The sequence below is a fragment of the Bison bison genome, unplaced genomic scaffold (genome assembly GCF_000754665.1).
Source record: "Bison bison bison isolate TAMUID 2011002044 unplaced genomic scaffold, Bison_UMD1.0 scf7180017864336, whole genome shotgun sequence".
Classification (NCBI taxonomy): Eukaryota; Metazoa; Chordata; class Mammalia; order Artiodactyla; family Bovidae; genus Bison; species Bison bison.
The window spans coordinates 1,045,434-1,062,367 of NW_011494908.1; the positions used below are offsets into that span (position 1 = coordinate 1,045,434).

General features: G+C 44.5%; 1 protein-coding gene across 6 annotated transcripts in view; it reads left to right on the forward strand.

The window, feature by feature from the left end:
• Positions 1–16,934, forward strand: part of MCPH1 (microcephalin 1) — a 240,396-nt gene that overhangs the window by 49,324 nt on the left and 174,138 nt on the right. The window contains exon 10 of one of the 6 annotated variants that reach the window (XM_010854077.1): positions 1,341–2,174. The exons of the other annotated variants lie outside the window; for them this stretch is intronic. Within the exon in view, the coding sequence (XP_010852379.1) occupies positions 1,341–1,460 (120 nt within the window). The 3' untranslated portion in view covers positions 1,461–2,174. Of the gene's footprint in view, positions 1–1,340; positions 2,175–16,934 lie in introns of those variants that run through there. 6 annotated transcript variants of the gene reach the window in all.

Genomic DNA, 16,934 nt, shown 5'->3' on the forward strand with positions numbered 1-16,934 from the left:
TTTGCAATAGGGTAGTGTCATCTGTATATCTGAGGTTATTGATATTTCTCCCAGCAGTCTTGATTCCAGCTTGTGCTTCTTCCAGCCCAGCGTTTCTCAGATGTACTCTGCATAGAAGTTAAATAAGAAGGGTGACAATATACAGCCTTGACGTACTCCTTTTCCTATTTGGAACCATGTCCAGTTCTAACTGTTGCTCCTTGACCCGCATACAGGTTTGTCAGGAGACAGGTCAAGTGGTCTGGTATTCCCATCTCTCTTAAGAATTTTCCACAGTGTGTTGTGACCCACACAGTCAAAGGCTTTAGTGTAAGTCAATGAAGCAGAAGTAGATGTTCTTCTGGAACTCTATTGCTTTTTCTATGATCCAGCAGATGTTGGCAATTTGATCTCTGGTTTCTCTGCCATTTCTAAATCTAGCTTGTACACCTGGAAGTTCTCGGTTCATGTATTGTTGAAACCTGGCTTGAAGGATTTTGAGCATTTCTTTGCTAGCATGTGAAATGAGCACTATTGTGCTATTCTTGGAGAAGGAAATGGCAACCTACTCCAGTATTCTTGCCTAGAGAATCCCATGGACAGAGGAGCCTGGTGGGCTGCTGTCCATGGGGTCTCACAGAGGCAGACACAACTGAAGGACTTAGCATGCCTGCATGCATTGGAGAAGGAAATGGTGACTCACTCCACTGTTCTTGCCTGGAGAATCCCAGGGACGGGGGAGCCAGGTGGGCTGCCGTCTATGGGGTCGCACAGAGTCGGACACGACTGAAGTGACACAGCAGCAGCAGCAGCAGCAGCAGTGCTATTCTTATGATAAACTTATATATTAAGTTTTAAAACTTCTTTGATTGTATTTTTCAGTTCTCATCATTCTATTTGGATTTTTTTAAATTTCCAGTGTTCTGCCAAAATTGTTTATTTCGTTTTTTATTTCTCTGTGCATAATCACATTTGTTTCCAACTCTAAGCCCAGTATCTGGGTCCTCTGGCTTCTTCAGTCTCTGTCTCTATTACCTGTTGTTTCTCTAGTTTTCTGCTGTACGTTCTCTAACACACTTGTTTAGTTTTGGCCTGTTTTCTTGCCGAGAGTTGAGGTAATCTGAGGCCGTGCTCCTCTTGGTGCAGCCAGCTGTCCCCCTGGCTCACCTGCAGGTTTCTCTTCCTCCATGACTCGCTGCCTTCTCAGCTTGGCGGCATCTCCATCAGCGTGTCTGTGTCTGGTCCAGCTTCACTGATTGTTCACGGTGGGGAGGTTGTCCTGAACTAGTTAGTCTGTCATTCCTGGACATAATGGGTGAATTTTAATGGCCATTAAAAAAATTTTTTTTTTCTCTAATTAGAGCCGGGATAAATCTTTCTCTGAGAAAAGAACAACAAGAGACCAAGTCAGCAGAATTTTTAAGATGAACATTCAAGTCATTGGTTGCAAAAGACATGTTAACCATCTCTTAAAGAGTTGAAAACAGATATAACTCAATAAAGAATTACAAAATCTGAGAGCTATTATTTCCATTAGAGATTTTTTTGTTTAGTACTCAGTTTTAATGGAAAAAGCCATCTTGTACATTGGTGGGAAACTGTCTTTTTTAGATTTATTACCTTAAATATATGCTTATAAATTTGTTGAACCATTTATTATTTTGAGACTCCAATTGAGCAGTGCCATTACCTCCAAAACCTTAGCTTATAATATGTGGGTCATTGGCAAGGAAATATATTTCTCCCATCTTTTCAGAAGGACAAGCATAAGATGTTATGACAAATCGTAACCTGTTTTCTCTTGCTTGTTTAATGTTGTCAGACATAGAACCCAATGAAGATAAATATAACATTAATGCTAGTTATACAGTAAACATATATGAATATGTGGGATTTTTTTCTCCTCCAAAAGTACATTTGTTATTGTTGTTCAAATACTATCAGCCTTAACACAGTCTTTCTTGTAAGTCATCAACCGGACAAGAAAACACAGCTTCCCTAAGAGGGTCTGTTTTTAAGTCTTGTTTTGGAGCCTTCTGTACCCAGCAGGTCTGTCATGAGAGGGCGAATGCTGGGTCAGAGTGTAGGGAGTGTCTAACTGGTTTCATAAGCTTGGAGACTTAGAGCGAAGTGAGGAGCCCAACAGTTAAAATTATACAGGTGCATTTATTATATTTTTGAGTCACTAAGTTATGTCCGACTCTTTGCAACCCCAGGGACTGTAGTGCAGCGGGCCCCTCTGTCCGTGAGATTTCCCAGGCTAGAACACTGGAGGAGTTTGCCATGCCATCCTCCAGGGTCTCTTCCCAAACTAGGGATTGAACCTGCGTATGTTGTGTCTCCTGCGTTGCCAGGTGGGTTCTTTAACCGCTGTGCCACATGGGAAGCCCACCCTTAGGACAACAGTGGTTAAAAACAGAGAGAAGGAAGAAAAGACACTACACACCCAATCAAGCGCTTAAATTTCTACATCTCTTATACTGAGTAGAAAACAAATGATGAATAATGACTTGCATATGTTCCAGTAATTGCTTGTTCTCACATATTTTATTAGCCTGTGCGCCTTCCAGGACACAAGCTTTAATCTTTTGATACTCTTCGTAATACAGCATGACACACACAATTGATGTTTTGTAAATATTTACTGAGTGAATAAAGGCTGCATGTATTTCCCTTCTGCTTTTTTGAGTTCTCATCTTACACTCTTCCTAGCGCTTTTAACCATCACCCAGTGATGTCGTGTTCATCATAATCTATCCAGGAAAGAGGGCATCTGCGCCGTCTCGATGTAAACCAGAGCTGATGCTTCCCGGAGCCTCCTCTCCTCCCACAGGCCCCGGGACGAGCTCTCCGCTGCGCTGCTGGAGCCGCTGCTGTTTTGTGAATGTGCTCTTACCCTTTGCAGTAATTCCAGGACCCTGGCTGCCTGCCACTAGATAGTGCGCTTGGCCAGAAACATGTAATCTTGTGGGTTGTTTTGTTTTTAAAGTTTAACTTTCAAGTTGAAAGAGCCGTTGACTCACCCAAATGACAGGTGATATTTATTTTGTTTCTTGACAAATCTGCACGAGCATGCTGTTATTACCCACTTAGGAGAACTGCCACACTTCCTGAAGGATGACCCCCTCTGTAAACGTCCCTGTAAACAACTGCCCATTGTTCAGACACCCCCCTCACCCCCCAAGAGCAGTAAGATGGGGCCCGCCTCCCGTGGGGGCCTTTGCAGATGGTTTGAGAGAGGAGCTGGCAGAGCCTGCAGGGACTGGGATTTCTGGCACCAGGATCTGTAACTGCTTTGATGAGCCATTCCTGGCAAAGCGCACCCAGAGCTGGCAGTGCAAGGGGTGGGGGGTTGCTCGTTATGACAGGTGTCCAGTCTGCCAGCAGATGCGACTCTGTGAGTCCATCCGACAACCTGCTGCCGCTGGGAGGTGTGACAAGTGCTTGTGGCTCTGTGAGCCTACTGTTGTTTCTTTTTGTGTATGAGAAAAAAATATTTATATAGAAAACATTAGGAAAGAATCTTCACAGAGCACCACCTGTCCTTTCCGGGGCTTTCTGTGCCCGGTGGCTGCTGTGTGCCGCGTTCTAACATGTGCTTCAGAAAGCCTCAGCTGTGCCCCGTCCGGGCGGTGGTGGACGTGAGGGCCACCGGGTCAATGCTGAAGCCACTCTCGTGAGCTCCCAGCGGTCCTCTTGGGCCAGTAAAGGCAGAGGCCGACATAGAGCCCTCCCCATCCCGCCCCCGCCCCCTCCAGAGGTCTGGAGGCAGAGGACACTACGAGGCATCCCGTTAGCATCTGCCGTGGGCGTTCGGGGCACTGGGCAGATTCCAGATTCACGTTCCGGATGTAGTCACAGCTGCTGGTTCCGAAGGTCTCGCTCACTAAATATGACATCTGGAGAATGTTAGCCAAGGGATCGTAACCTTGGTAACCTGGCTTAGAGATATCAAATTAATCTGAGCTGTGCAAAACCTCAAAATAGTAACCTGCTGAAGTGGCGATCTTTAACCCAACAAAATGGATTCTCTGGGAGTAAAGGAGCTGAAGAGAAGGAAAAGACATGCAACTCCGTGTCCCGCCCCTCCTTTTAAATACTTGTTTTTTTCTTTTTCTGATGGCATTTTAAAAAATTTTACATATATATATTAATATAAATTTAATATAAATTTTACATGTATGTATATTTGACCATGCTGTGTGGCATGTGGGACCCTAGCCCCCAACCAGGGACTGAGCCTGCACCCACTGCACTGGAGGTGAAGAGTCCTAACCTCCAGGCCACCAGTGTGCACGCCTGCCTAGGGATGTCTGCCTCTGCAACCCCGTGGACTGTAGCCCACCAGCCTTCTCTGTCCATGGGATTCTCCAGCGAGAATACTGGAGTTGGGTGCTGTTTCCTTCCAGGAAATCTTCCCCACCACTGGGTGGAACCCACGTCTCTCACACCTCCTGCATTGGTGGGGGGATTCTTTACCACTCATGCCACCAAGGGAACTCCCTAAATGCTTTCCTCACTGAGCAGCCACTGTGCCAGGGGACTGTTTCTGCCTAATGTGATGACTCCCTCCTGCCCCCACCCTCTTCTCAGACAGTTAGAGATCCAAGCGCATCTCCATCATTCTGTCTCTCTGCCCAGTTTGGAAATATGACTCACTTCTGCCCAGTCAGACGCAAAGGGAAGTCTTGCTGGGAGATTTCTGGAAAGAGCCTCCTGTCACTGGAGACATCCCTGGGAAGACAGCCCCTCCTGCTCCTCTGAGCTGTGTTACAGCTGGACATGCCTCCTGGAAGGGACCGCATGGGCCAAGGACCCTCCAGAGAGCGGCCCCGGAGAGGGCGGGGAAGGGCCTGCAGACCGCATGGCTTCTCCCCCAACCTCAGTGCGGGTGGGAGCAGTCATCTGCAAGTTGCTAAGGTGCCAGGACGTGCACACGTGGAGACGCACGTGTGTGTCCACAAAGCGTGCGTCCACTTGACACGTGGGTGGTTTTCCCAGCAGGTTTTTCCCAGTCTTCTCTGGAGGAGCAGCGCTGTCCTCTCTTGTCGCAAGAAATGTATCACTTCTCCTCTCCTTAAATCTGCTCAACTCTTCTCTGTTTGGTTTCAAAGTGACCGCTCTCCAAATAAATACTTACGAATATGAATTATTGGATATTAGTAGTTTAAAAAAAAAAAAGACGTTAAAACAAGCATTATTCAGATGGAAAGGAATTGAGTGACAGATGAAGCCACAACTCAGAGTCAGTGAGGCATTATTACAGCCTCTTAGAAAATAAAGCTGGAGGCATTTCACATAGATTTTGGCACATGCCTTTGTGGCTTTTGGATATGCGTTGGGATTTAGTGAACGTATCAGTGGTGAGTCAGGATAACATACAATAGCTGTGAATTGGGCAGGCTGGTGTGTAGGGGGGTTCTCAATCTGGCCTTCCTTATCAGTGAATTTCAGTTTTTCAAAAACTTTTCTAAAGATAGGCTGTTTTATTTTTCTGCAGAAATGTCTTCTGCTTTCTACTTCTGAATAAATCCACTATTTGTAATCTAATTCTGTTCATTTTTTTTGAAAAGCACCAAAGGGAATTCCCTGGCGGTCCAGTGGTTAGGACACGGTGCTTTCGCTGCCAAGGGCCTGGGTTCCATTCCTGGCCGGGGCACTGATATCCCACAAGCCTCTCGATGCAGCCAAAATAAATAAAAATGTGAAAAGGCACCACATCTCTCTCAGCATCGATCAGATTGGGGCTTTTTGCTTTGTTTCCGGTATTTTTTATTTTTTTTTTTACTGTGTCTCTCCAGCTCACTGGGTGATGTTTTTTAGCACAGAGTTGGGACAACAGATAGCAAACTAGAAATCCGAACCCAGGCTTCGGCTACAGTGTGAGCCCTGAGGTTCAGGGCCAGAGGGGACAGTGTGTGTCTTTGTCTCAGAGTAAAAGCCCTAGCCCAGACATCCCATGAGGTTGCTTTGCCCCCTGCCAAATTTACCCGTTGTTTCCCAAAGGCCAGGCTTTTTGAGTTTAGGATATGTTGAGAGTATATGGTGAAAGAACTCTGCCCTTCACAGGAGCTGAGGCATCTAAGCAAGTTTCTTTCTCAGGCTGCCCGCAAGGGCTGGGATCTGAAGCGGTCCTTACCTGCCTGCGGGTGGCAGCGGGGCTGAAAGACGGTCTCAGGCTGGCCACCCACCCTGGACACCCTTGTCCTGCGGCATGCTGTATGGGCTCAGACGCCTCACGTCACTCTGTGGGCTGCTGTCTGTTGTCCTCTGTCTCAGAGGGGGTGCACAGACAGAGGGGCCCCAGGTGGGGCCTGTGGGAGCCCCGTGGGGCTGCCCTCCCCCACCCTCCAGTGCATACCCTCCTCCTCTCTGGGACACTGGGGCAGCCCGGGTCCCGCCGCCTCCTCTCTGGGACACCGGGGTGGCCCGGATCCCGCCGCCTCCTCTCTGGCACACTGGGGTGGCCCGGGTCCCGCCTCCTTCCTCGCCTGGCCCCTCTTCTCCCTGGAGCCCATTCCTGAGTACAGAAGGGGTTGTGGCACTCCAGTCTAGTCTGCGCAGGCTACCAAGATGGAATTCAGCAGACTGGATGGCTCATAAAGAGCATTCTGTAGGCTGAGGTCAAGGCCGGGCGGGTTCAGGGTTAGGCGTGGCCACCTACTGGTTCATGCACGGCTGTCTTCTTACGGGGAGCTGGTATGGCAGACAGGAGGAGAGGCGAAGGGGTCCCTTTCATAAGGCTCCCCCCTCGTGACCTCATAACCCCCAAAGTCCCACCTCCCGACGTTGTCACACTGGGGTTAGGATTCCAACAAAGGAACTTAGGGGGACAGAGGCATTCCATTCTGAGGAGTGTGCTCCTTGCTATTAGGGCTCCATTGCCTCTGGTCCCCAGCACACTCACGGCCAGGAATTGGGTGGAGGCGCTGACCCCTGGCACTTTGAGCGTTTGATGCTAAGTTTGTTAGATAAAGCATCTTAAATATCATGATTTTTGTGTGTATGTGTTTTTTAACAAATCGGGTATTGATGAATAACTCAGATGTTTTCATTTTCTCTATGCTTTTTTTTTTTCATTTTACTATAAACAGTTCATCTTTATCCAACATATGAGTATCAAAATCAATACTGATGCTTTACTGACCAATAAAACTGATCATTTTATTATTGCATTGTTTGAGAACATTTAGAAAGGTATTATACTTTTTAGGAAAAATAAAACCCTGAATATTAACAGTCTCTGTAATTCTCCTTATTAAAAAATAAATTTCACATAAGGAAAAAATATATTAAAAAGAACAATTAAGTTACAAAAAGATTCACTTAAGTAAGTTTAAGATTTCTGCCCCAGCTTTCTGCAGTGAGCCCAGCTTCAGAGCATAGATTTGATCATCAAACTAAAAGCAAAGGGATAATACTATGTAGGACACATCTCATGAGCTGCTTATTTTTAAAAAACTGGAATCTCTTATCCGTAGATTGAGCTTTTTCTGAAGACACTTAAATGATGTAGCTGCCAAGGTCGAGATAATAGAAAATTCTCAGGTCTTATTTGAAGACATTGTTCAGAATTAATGTTTTGTCCTATATGATTTGCTCACTTTTATGTTCTCTAGGGGGCTTCCTTGGTGGCTCAGATGGTAAAGAATCTGCCTGCAGTGTGGGAGACCCGGGTTTGACCTGGATTGGGAAGATCCCCTGGAGAAGGGAGTGACTACCCACTCCAGTATTCTGGCCTGGAGAATCCCATGGACAGAGGAGCCTGGTGGGCTACAGTCCATGGGGTCACAAGGAGTCAGACACAACTGAGCGAATATTCTCTATAGTCAAAATTCATGCAAATATATGATTCTGGCAGTGCCTGCATACCTAGGGGGGCTTATATTAGTAGTGATTGAAATCAATAATCTTGACAAAGGTGTGAGTTATCTCTTCACTTTTAAAAAGATTTATATATTTTTTAATTAAAGGATGATTGCTTTACAGTATTTTGTTGGTTTCTGCCATACATCAACATGAATCAGCCTATCTCTTCACCTTTTTTTTTTTTTTCCAGGAAGTGTTTCCACTGTTTACTTATGAGATGGTACCTAAACCCAAAACATTTAAAGAATGTTTTATTTTTAAAGTGTTTCTTTTTTATCACTACTTAAAACAAGTATATTTGTTTCATTTGACCTCCCTTTGATCTTATTAAAACAAAATCAACTAGACTATTTCCCAGATATTCAGTGTCACCTGCCCTCCCCCAACTCACCACTTTAGAACTTCCAGAAAGTACTTTTGCTAAAGTTAAGTACTGTGTTTCATATCTGCGAGCTCTTCCTCACTGGTTAGTGGATTATTTCCTACAAGTATCTCTCTGTATCGGCTTTGATCACCTTTTGGTGTTGCGTAGCTGTATTTGGACAAGTGTTTTCCTTTTAAGGAACAGAATGCTGCTATGCGTTCTTTTTTTCATGAACAACAATGTTAAAAACAGAAGTTTGTTTTTCTTCTTTCTGGCATGAGCATTCTATAACAGAAACCCTGGAATGCTTACCTGCATAGGTGTGAGCAGAGTAAGAGTGGGCGACGACATTCTACACTAACATACTGAAAGTGACGGGATGAAGGTTTCCACTTTTCCTGAGGTTGTCCATAAGCTGCAGCTTTGCTGTGTTTTCATTTCTGAGATCGTCACGCTTACAGCTACAGTGTTAAGATACATGCCTGTGTTTACGGTTCTTCTCACATGAATCTAGTTAAGCCCCCAGATGACCTGTGAATACAGGTAAACTTTCTGGATCTCCAAGCCGTGTCCCACCAGCGTCAGTGCAGGAAGACAACAGAGGTTGTACCTTGAACCACTGGCTGCCTTGTTAACTTAGCATCACGAGCTACTGCAGACGATGAAAGAGTTCTTGTGTCCTTTCAAAAATGCGAAAATTAGTGGAGCCTCCCACAAGACATACATACTAGTCCCAACCCAGGGATCGAACCCAGGTCTCCTGCATTGCAGGCAGACGCTTTAACCTCTGAGCCACCAGGGAAGCCCACTAGTGCAAACTAAGGGGTGTCGTTTCTACCATCCTGTTAAAGAGTCAGGGAACATCTTCCCAGTCTTGGCACAATTCTTCCCAAGACTTACTCTCTTCTGAATGTTGATCTCTGGAGTGACATCTTGGTAAATGCATACAAACCCCTCTCAGATCCCCAAAGGAGCCCTTTTCTGTCCCCTCCTTTGCGTGTTTGTCCCCTAGACCACCCTGTCCCGCCTCGCCTGCCAAACTCCTCATCCTCCAAGTCTTACCTGGGCCACATTTTCCTTCAAGATTTCCTGACCACTTTCCCCCTTCAGGCTGCCAGTTTTGTCTCCTTTGTATTCTTGACTACACATAAATCTGATGATACCTGTAGTTTGACTGGATTATAATTTTATATCTAAATGCTTTTCACCCTCTTTACAGCAGGAATCGTTCTTACATCCCTAGTGTCTGGTTTTGTGCTTGATAAATTAGTCTGACCAACCTAGATAGCATATTCAAAAGCAGAGACATTACTTTGCCAACAAAGGTCCATCTAGTCAAGGCTATGGTTTTTCCTGTGGTCATGTATGGATGTGAGAGTTGGACCGTGAAGAAGGCTGAGCACCGAAGAATTGATGCTTTTGAACTGTGGTGTTGGAGAAGACTCTTGAGAGTCCCTTGGACTGCAAGGAGATCCAACCAGTCCATTCTGAAGGAGATCAGCCCTGGGATTTCTTTGGAAGGAATGATGCTAAAGCTGAAACTCCAGTACTTTGGCCACCTCATGCAAAGAGTTGACTCATTGGAAAAGACTCTGATGCTGGGAGGGATTGAGGGCAGGAGGAGAAGGGGACAACAGAGGATGAGATGGCTGGATGGCATCACTGACTCGATGGACCTGAATCTAAGTGAACTCCAGGAGTTGGTGATGGACAGAGAGGCCTGGCGTGCTGCGATTCATGGGGTCGCAAAGAGTCAGACACGACTGAGCGACTGATCTGATCTGATCTGATTTAGTGTCTGATGACCAAATGAATATTGGTATCTGCATTCTTTATAGCATAGGATGATTCTGTTTCTATTAATTATTCAAGGATTTCTTCCTCTTTTCATCACTTTATATTCAAAATTGACCTTAGAGGACAAACTTGACATTGGAAATTAAAACACTGAAGTAGAAGATCTAATGAGACAGGTGCTTCTTGGGTATTCACAGCCTTTGTCAAAACTCTGTTCCTAGACATTTAAAACAAACGTGTAGTAGTTGTGACAGACAAAATGAACTGAAATTCAGAAAATGGTTTTATTCAGACCAATATAATGTGGAGGTCATTCTTTGATGGGGAGCGCTTGGGGGAAGGAGAAGCCCTGGGGTTTCACAGAGCCGGGGAAGCAGGGTGGCGTTGAGGGTCTTTGGGCAAGAAGATGTGAGCGCAGGCCGTCTGGGTCTGAGTTGGTGGAACGAGAAAGGTGGTGTGGGTGACAGAGAGCAGTGGTCCTTCGGAGTTAGCCTTTTCTTCAAACACAAGGGTGGCGGCTTTCCAACCAGTGCAGTTTTGCAAGCGCACAGAGCTCAGGTTCCATTTTCTCAGTCCCAGAGGAAAGGACATGGTTCCTCAGCAAACAACTCGGACATGTTGGTAAACCTTCTGCGTGAGGCAAAGCTGAGTCTCCTAGCCTCTGGGGAATTCTTGCTGATGCTGGTTCATCTGCCGTTGGCAAAGATTGGTTGTTTTCGGGCCCTGAAGATTGGGCATTGTAAAAGAGGTATTCCTGAAGTGAAAAGGAGCAAACAATTGACTTAGACAGTTGAACTGTATGAAGACTCGGGAGTTGAGCCTTCAGGACCCCATGAAGGAGCAGCTCTTAGTTTTGCAGGACAGCTTCTCAAGTGTCCTGAGGGTCTCCATCAAGGTTGCCCACAGGCATGGCCACCTCTCACACAGAGGCATGTGCCAGACGCTCCCGGGGCCTGTGCAGAGAGGACCTGCCCACCTGGGCTCATGTTGGGCAGCAGTGCCCATGGCTCCATTTGAGCCAGGGAGAAAGGCGCCTGCAAGGTCACCAGAGGCCAGACCGGGGTCCTGGCCGCCTGGCGCTGGCTCCTGGTGGTGCCGAGACTTTAGTTTGGGGGACTGTAGGCAGATGCTGAAGAAAACCGGAAACACTGGAGATTTAGTAAGGACTGGCAGTTTGGGCAAGGCAGTAGGACTTGGGCCAGGGTGCAGATAGGGATGCAAACTGGTTTTTACCTAGCGGAAAAGGAAGTCTAGTAAGAGTCTACCAGACAAAGCAGAGTTTTCGCATCCACCAGTTTCCTGCAGTGTCCACAGAGGTGCAGAGTCACTCAGTGAACATGGCTAAAATCCAAAGTCCTGGAATGGTGTTCGGTAAACACTGCAGAGTTTCCCATAGAAACGGAATTTTTTTCTGTAGTCCCTCCCCCAGTAATCAAAGAAAGATTATTTATGATCACAGAATAAGGCTGGTCTCATTAGCTGTGTTTAGATAGGTGCAGCAAGAATGGTAATTTACCACCTAGGCCTTAGGTTTGATTTTCGGGAAGTTTTCATAAGAGATCGTAGATTGTAACATTTAAAAGCCTCTTGGGGTAAGGAAGCCAAGCCAAGAGCCTGCTGTCAGATTTCACCTGCAGTGCCTATAAATTTGGGTGAATTCCTTTCTTCTGAGGTCCCCACCGTCTTGTAGTTCTTGGGCCTGCTCAGAGTCACCTCCCTCACTCCGGGAACACTGTGAGCCAGGGACCAGGCTCGTCATAAATAAGCTACAAGGATATATTGCACAGCACAGGGAATATAGCTAGTATTTTACAGTAACTTTAAGTGGAGTATAATCTATAAAATTTTTGAATCATTATTTTATAACTTGAAACTAACATAATATTGTAGATCAACTATACTCCAATTTAAAAAAGGAAACAGTAAGGAAATCCCTTCCCAAAATTTTTCTTTAAGTAGTTTTTCTTTTTTGGCACTGTTTAAAATACTGGGAGTTCAATTTCCATAATATTTGGGAATTTTAGGAATATTCGGTTTGTAGGCACTTTATTTCTAAGCCAACAGCTTCTTTAGGAGATTTTAAAATCTCAACTGGTAACACCATCTCAAGACGCTTTTCTCAGGATGAGAATGGCCTTTCTGGATTATAGGCATGGATGCACATAGACACACACACACACAGAACACACACAGAGCTTGTAATTTCAATTTTAAAATTTTACTCATAGCTAAAAATTTCTCTCATGGCATAAACACGGAAATCCAAAATTTAGGCCAGATATCTACTCCCTGGTGGCATAAAATTGTTAATAGTTTTTGAACTGAAAGTAGAAAAACAAGCAGAAAAAACTCTGTTGTCTGTCAGGGAACAAAGATCTCTGTGGACCATCAACTGATTTGCAGAGATCACCAAGTGGTCAGACCGTGAAACCAAAAGAAACGGGCACCAGAGTGAACGCTCAGAAAGCAGTAAACATCAGACCCTTACCATGGTATTGCTGGACCAGAGCCCGGACTCCAGGACGTGATCTGCTCCCGATGCTGGGACCCTGAGTCCCCACTCAGAAGGGTCCCGAAGATGCCCTCAGCCAGGGTTACCTGGGCGGGGAAGTGGGGCCAGTTCCACGCGAGGCCCAGCCCCAGATCTCTGAAAACAAATGCACGAGACGGTTGAGCCCATTCTTTTCAGACTGATGTTACTGGAGCGTGGGGAGCCTTGCAGAGAAAAGGCGGGGCCTGGGGCTCCCGAGGCAGGTGAGCAAGGGGGTCGTCAGTGCATCTGGTGGGAACCCCGGGAGGCAGGAGGGGGGCTTTTCCGCCATGGAGGAAGGGCGCCAGCTGCCGGCTGCCGTCCTGTCTCAGAGCAGTGGAGGGGAGCATGGGCCCTTCCGCTGCGCTTTCCCAAGAACCCGAAAGGGTGGGAAGAGTTCTTACCCAGCTTTCTAGGTTCCAGGGCACAGGGACCAGGTCACATTCAAGTTTGTTTTGGAGAATCAACTTTTCATAGAATGGGAATGCGTCTTACAGGACAGGGAGATCCAGGTGTCAGTCTTGAAGGACTGTTTCATTTTTCAACACTGACTGTAGTTGGTTCGAATAGAGGTTAGCCTGTCTTTTTTTTTTTTTGTCTTTTCCAATAACGTTAAATAAGATTTTCCTATCCTCATTAGCTTTGTGCACTGTGGCTGTCACCCTTCGTGTAGCTTCACAGCCAGGGTGGAGCAGGGCCAGGCCACCATCATTAAGAGAGAAGAAAGCGACTGAACTTTCTCCCTGTTTTTATTACTTTCGTTGAAAGGTGACATGTAGCAAAGGTTACATAGATAAATGACCAAGTTAGGAAATGTATTCTCATGAAATCACATACTGTGAAGGTTATGTTTACAAAACTGCTCGAATTAATATCTGCTTTCAGCGAAGTAATTAATCACTTAGCCCTGTAGGAGTACTTCATTGTCTGGTTTCTTAGATGAGACACATGAGGTAAGGAAAGGCCAAGTGGCCGTCAGATACGAAGTCACTAACAAGTGAGCTACAAAAATATGTACTGAATTGCAGTCTTCTTCTGGGTCTCCTAGCATCTGATTGTATCTTTTATGCTTCATATATTCTTTCTGTATAATTGCCTGGTAGAAGGTATTTTCCGGCAGTGATAGCATTCTAAGAGGAGGAAAAGAACCTTGACTTCTGTGCACAGAGCTTTTATTCTGCTCGGCAGAGCATGCCGAATGCTTGCTGCGCTTCAAGTACTGTAAGGGGCGAATTGATAATTGACCCTCTAAGAGGTTTTTACAGTGGTGGTTATGTGCCTTGCCAGTTCACAGAATGTTCACCTGAATAACAGTTAAAACTTTGTCTTATGAAGATTTTCAAATAGAAGAAAAGTGAAAGAATTGTCCATGCGTTCCCACACCAAATTTGTGTTTGCTCCCCCACAGCATAGTAGAGCCATTTTACTGATATGAGGTTGTGGTGAAGGAAAGTACAGGGCCCAAAAAGAACGTGCTTGGAAGACCCTAGCTCCCCAAAAACCCTTCAGAGAAGGGTTTTTAATAACCCCTAGGTCCCACCTCACCCCGTCCCCTGGTAAGTACTTCTTCTTTCTTTTTTTTTAAACGCCAAAAACATTTTGTAGTGGAGTATGGCCGATCAGCAGCATTGTGATAGTTTGAGGTGAACAGCAAAGGCTCAGCCAGACACACACATGTATCCATTCTCCCCCAAACCCCTCTCCCATCCAGGCTGCCAGGTAACATCGGGCAGAGTTCCCTGCCCTGTACAGGCTCCTTGTTGGTTATCCATGTTAAATACAGCAGAGTGTGCCTGACCTTCTCCAAGTCCCGAACTATTCCTTCCTGCCCCAGAAACCATAAGTTCATTTTCTACGTCTGTGAGTCTCCTTCTGTTTTATAAGTTCAGTTCTATAGTTTCTTTTTAGATTCCACCTATAAGTGATGTGGTATGGACATTTCTCCTTCTCTCTCTGACTTACTTCACTCAATATGACACACTCTAGGTCCATCCAGGTTGCTGCAAATGGCATGACTTCATTCTTTTTTAATGAATGAGTAAGATTCCATTGTTTATGTATGTACCACATCTTTATCCATTCCTCTGTCTATGGACATTTAGGTTGCTTCCATGCCCTGGCTATTGTAAACAGTGCTCCAGTGAACATCGGGTTGCATGTTATCTTTTCGCTGCAAGCCCCCAGTAACTTCTGGTCTACTTCTATCTCTACAAGCTTACCTTTTCTAGAAATTTTGTAAATAGAATTATATAGTATGCATCCTTTTATATCTAGCTTTTTTTCTCTTAGCATGTTTTCAAGAGTCATCCATGTTGTATATATGAGAACTTCATTTGTTTTTATGGATGAATAATATTCCATTGTATGTATATTCCAAATTTTGTCTATCCTTTTATCTACCGATGGACATGGGTTGTTTTCACCTTTTGGCTCTTGTGAAAATTCACATACAAGTATATGAGTCCTTGTTTTTCGATTCATTTTGATGTTTGCCGGGAGTAAGTCTGCTTGCCCTCTGGTAATTCTCTGTTTAACTTTCTGAGGAGCCACCAGATGTTTCCCACTGCGGCCGCATCATTTTATATTCCAGCACAAACCCTCATCAACACTTGCTGTTTTGGGGGAGTTTTATTGTTGTTGTTGTTATTATAACCATCCTAGTAGCTATAACCCAGGGACGGCAGGGCCTGGTGGTGCCGTCTATGGGGTTGCACAGAGTCGGACACGACTGAAGCGACTTAGCAGCAGCAGCCGTAGCTATAAAGTGGTATCTCATTAGGTCTGGTATCTCATTTGAATTTCCCAAATGACTAGTGGTTTAGAGCATATTTTCGTGTGCTACGGGCCATTTGCTTATCTTCTTTGGAAAAATGTCTATTCAAGTTATTTGCCCATGTTTAAAATGAGTTGTCCTTTTTTTGTTGAGTTGTAGAAGTTCTTATATATTCTGGATGTTAAACCCTTGTCAGATGTATGATTAGCACATATTTTCTCCCATTTTGGGGGTTATCTTTTCACTGTCTTTATAGTGTTTTCTGATGCCAAAAAAAGTTGTTAATTTTGATGAAGTCCAATTTATTTAATATTTAATATCTTTTTTGCCTGTGCTTTTGGTGCCATAATTTAAGGAACCAGTGTCATGAATATTTTTCCCTGTGTTTTCTTCCAAGAGTTTTATAGCTTCTGCTCTCAAATTAGATTCATTTTGAGTTAATTTTTTTCTACAGTGTAAGGTAAAGATCCAGTTTATTTCGTATGTGGTTATCCAGTTCTCTCAGCATCATTTGTTGAAGAGGCTATCCATGAACAATCTTGGCAACCTTGTCAAAAATAGTTGACCATAGATGTGAGGGTTTATTTCCAGACTTTCAATTCTGTATTCACATCTATCCCTGTGCAGTACTATACAATTTGAGTACTGTAATTTTGTAGTAAATTTTGAAATCAGGAAGTGTGAGATCTCCATTTTGTGGTTCTTTTTCAAGATTGTTTTGGCTATTTGTGTTTCCTTGGAATTCCATATGGATTTTAGGATGGATTTTTCCATTTCTACAAAAATTGCCATTGGAATTTTGGTAGAGATTGCATTGAATCTGCTGTGGCAAGTATTGTCATCAATAATATTAAGTCTTCCAATTCATGAACACAGACTGTCTTTCCATTTATTTAGGTCATCTTTGATTTCTTCTAGCAGTTAAAAAAATTTTCAGTGTACAAAGCTTGCTTCATCTTTGTTAAATTTATTCCTAAGTATTTTATTATTTTTGGTGCTAATAAATGGAATTGGTTTCTTAGTTTCCTTTTCTGATTGTTCATTACTAAGGTATAGAAATACAAATAAGTTTTGTGCTTTTTTTGTTTCCTGCCACTTTGCTAAATTCATTTGTCCTAACATTTATTTATGGTTTCTTCATAGAGTTTTCTGCCTGTAAGATCTTCTCATCTGTGAAGAGAGATAGGTTGATTTCTTCCTTTACAATTTGAATTTCTTTTTCTTGCATAATTTCCTGAAAAGAACAGTAGCTTAGTTTTGGATATGTCACATCTGAGATCCTTACTAGACCTCCAGATGGAGATGTCAGATAGGAGGAGAGTCTGAGTCTTGGCATCACAGAATGGGTCTCAGCTAGAAATGTGAAGTTGGGATTGTAGGCGTTTTGCTCCTGCAGAAAGCCCTGAGGTCATGTGAGGGCTCCCGGGAGTGAGTGCAGGTAAGAAAGAGAAGCAGCCTGAGGTGCAGTCACAGAGAAGGAGCCCGGTGATCAGAAGTCAGGAGAGCTTCCTCTGCCTGCCCCTCTTCACGCCTTCATTCTAGGAATGAGCACTTCTCACTGATGACGTCCTACAGGCTGCTTCTGGATGGGTCCCCAGAAGAAACTAAATGCTTTGGAATGA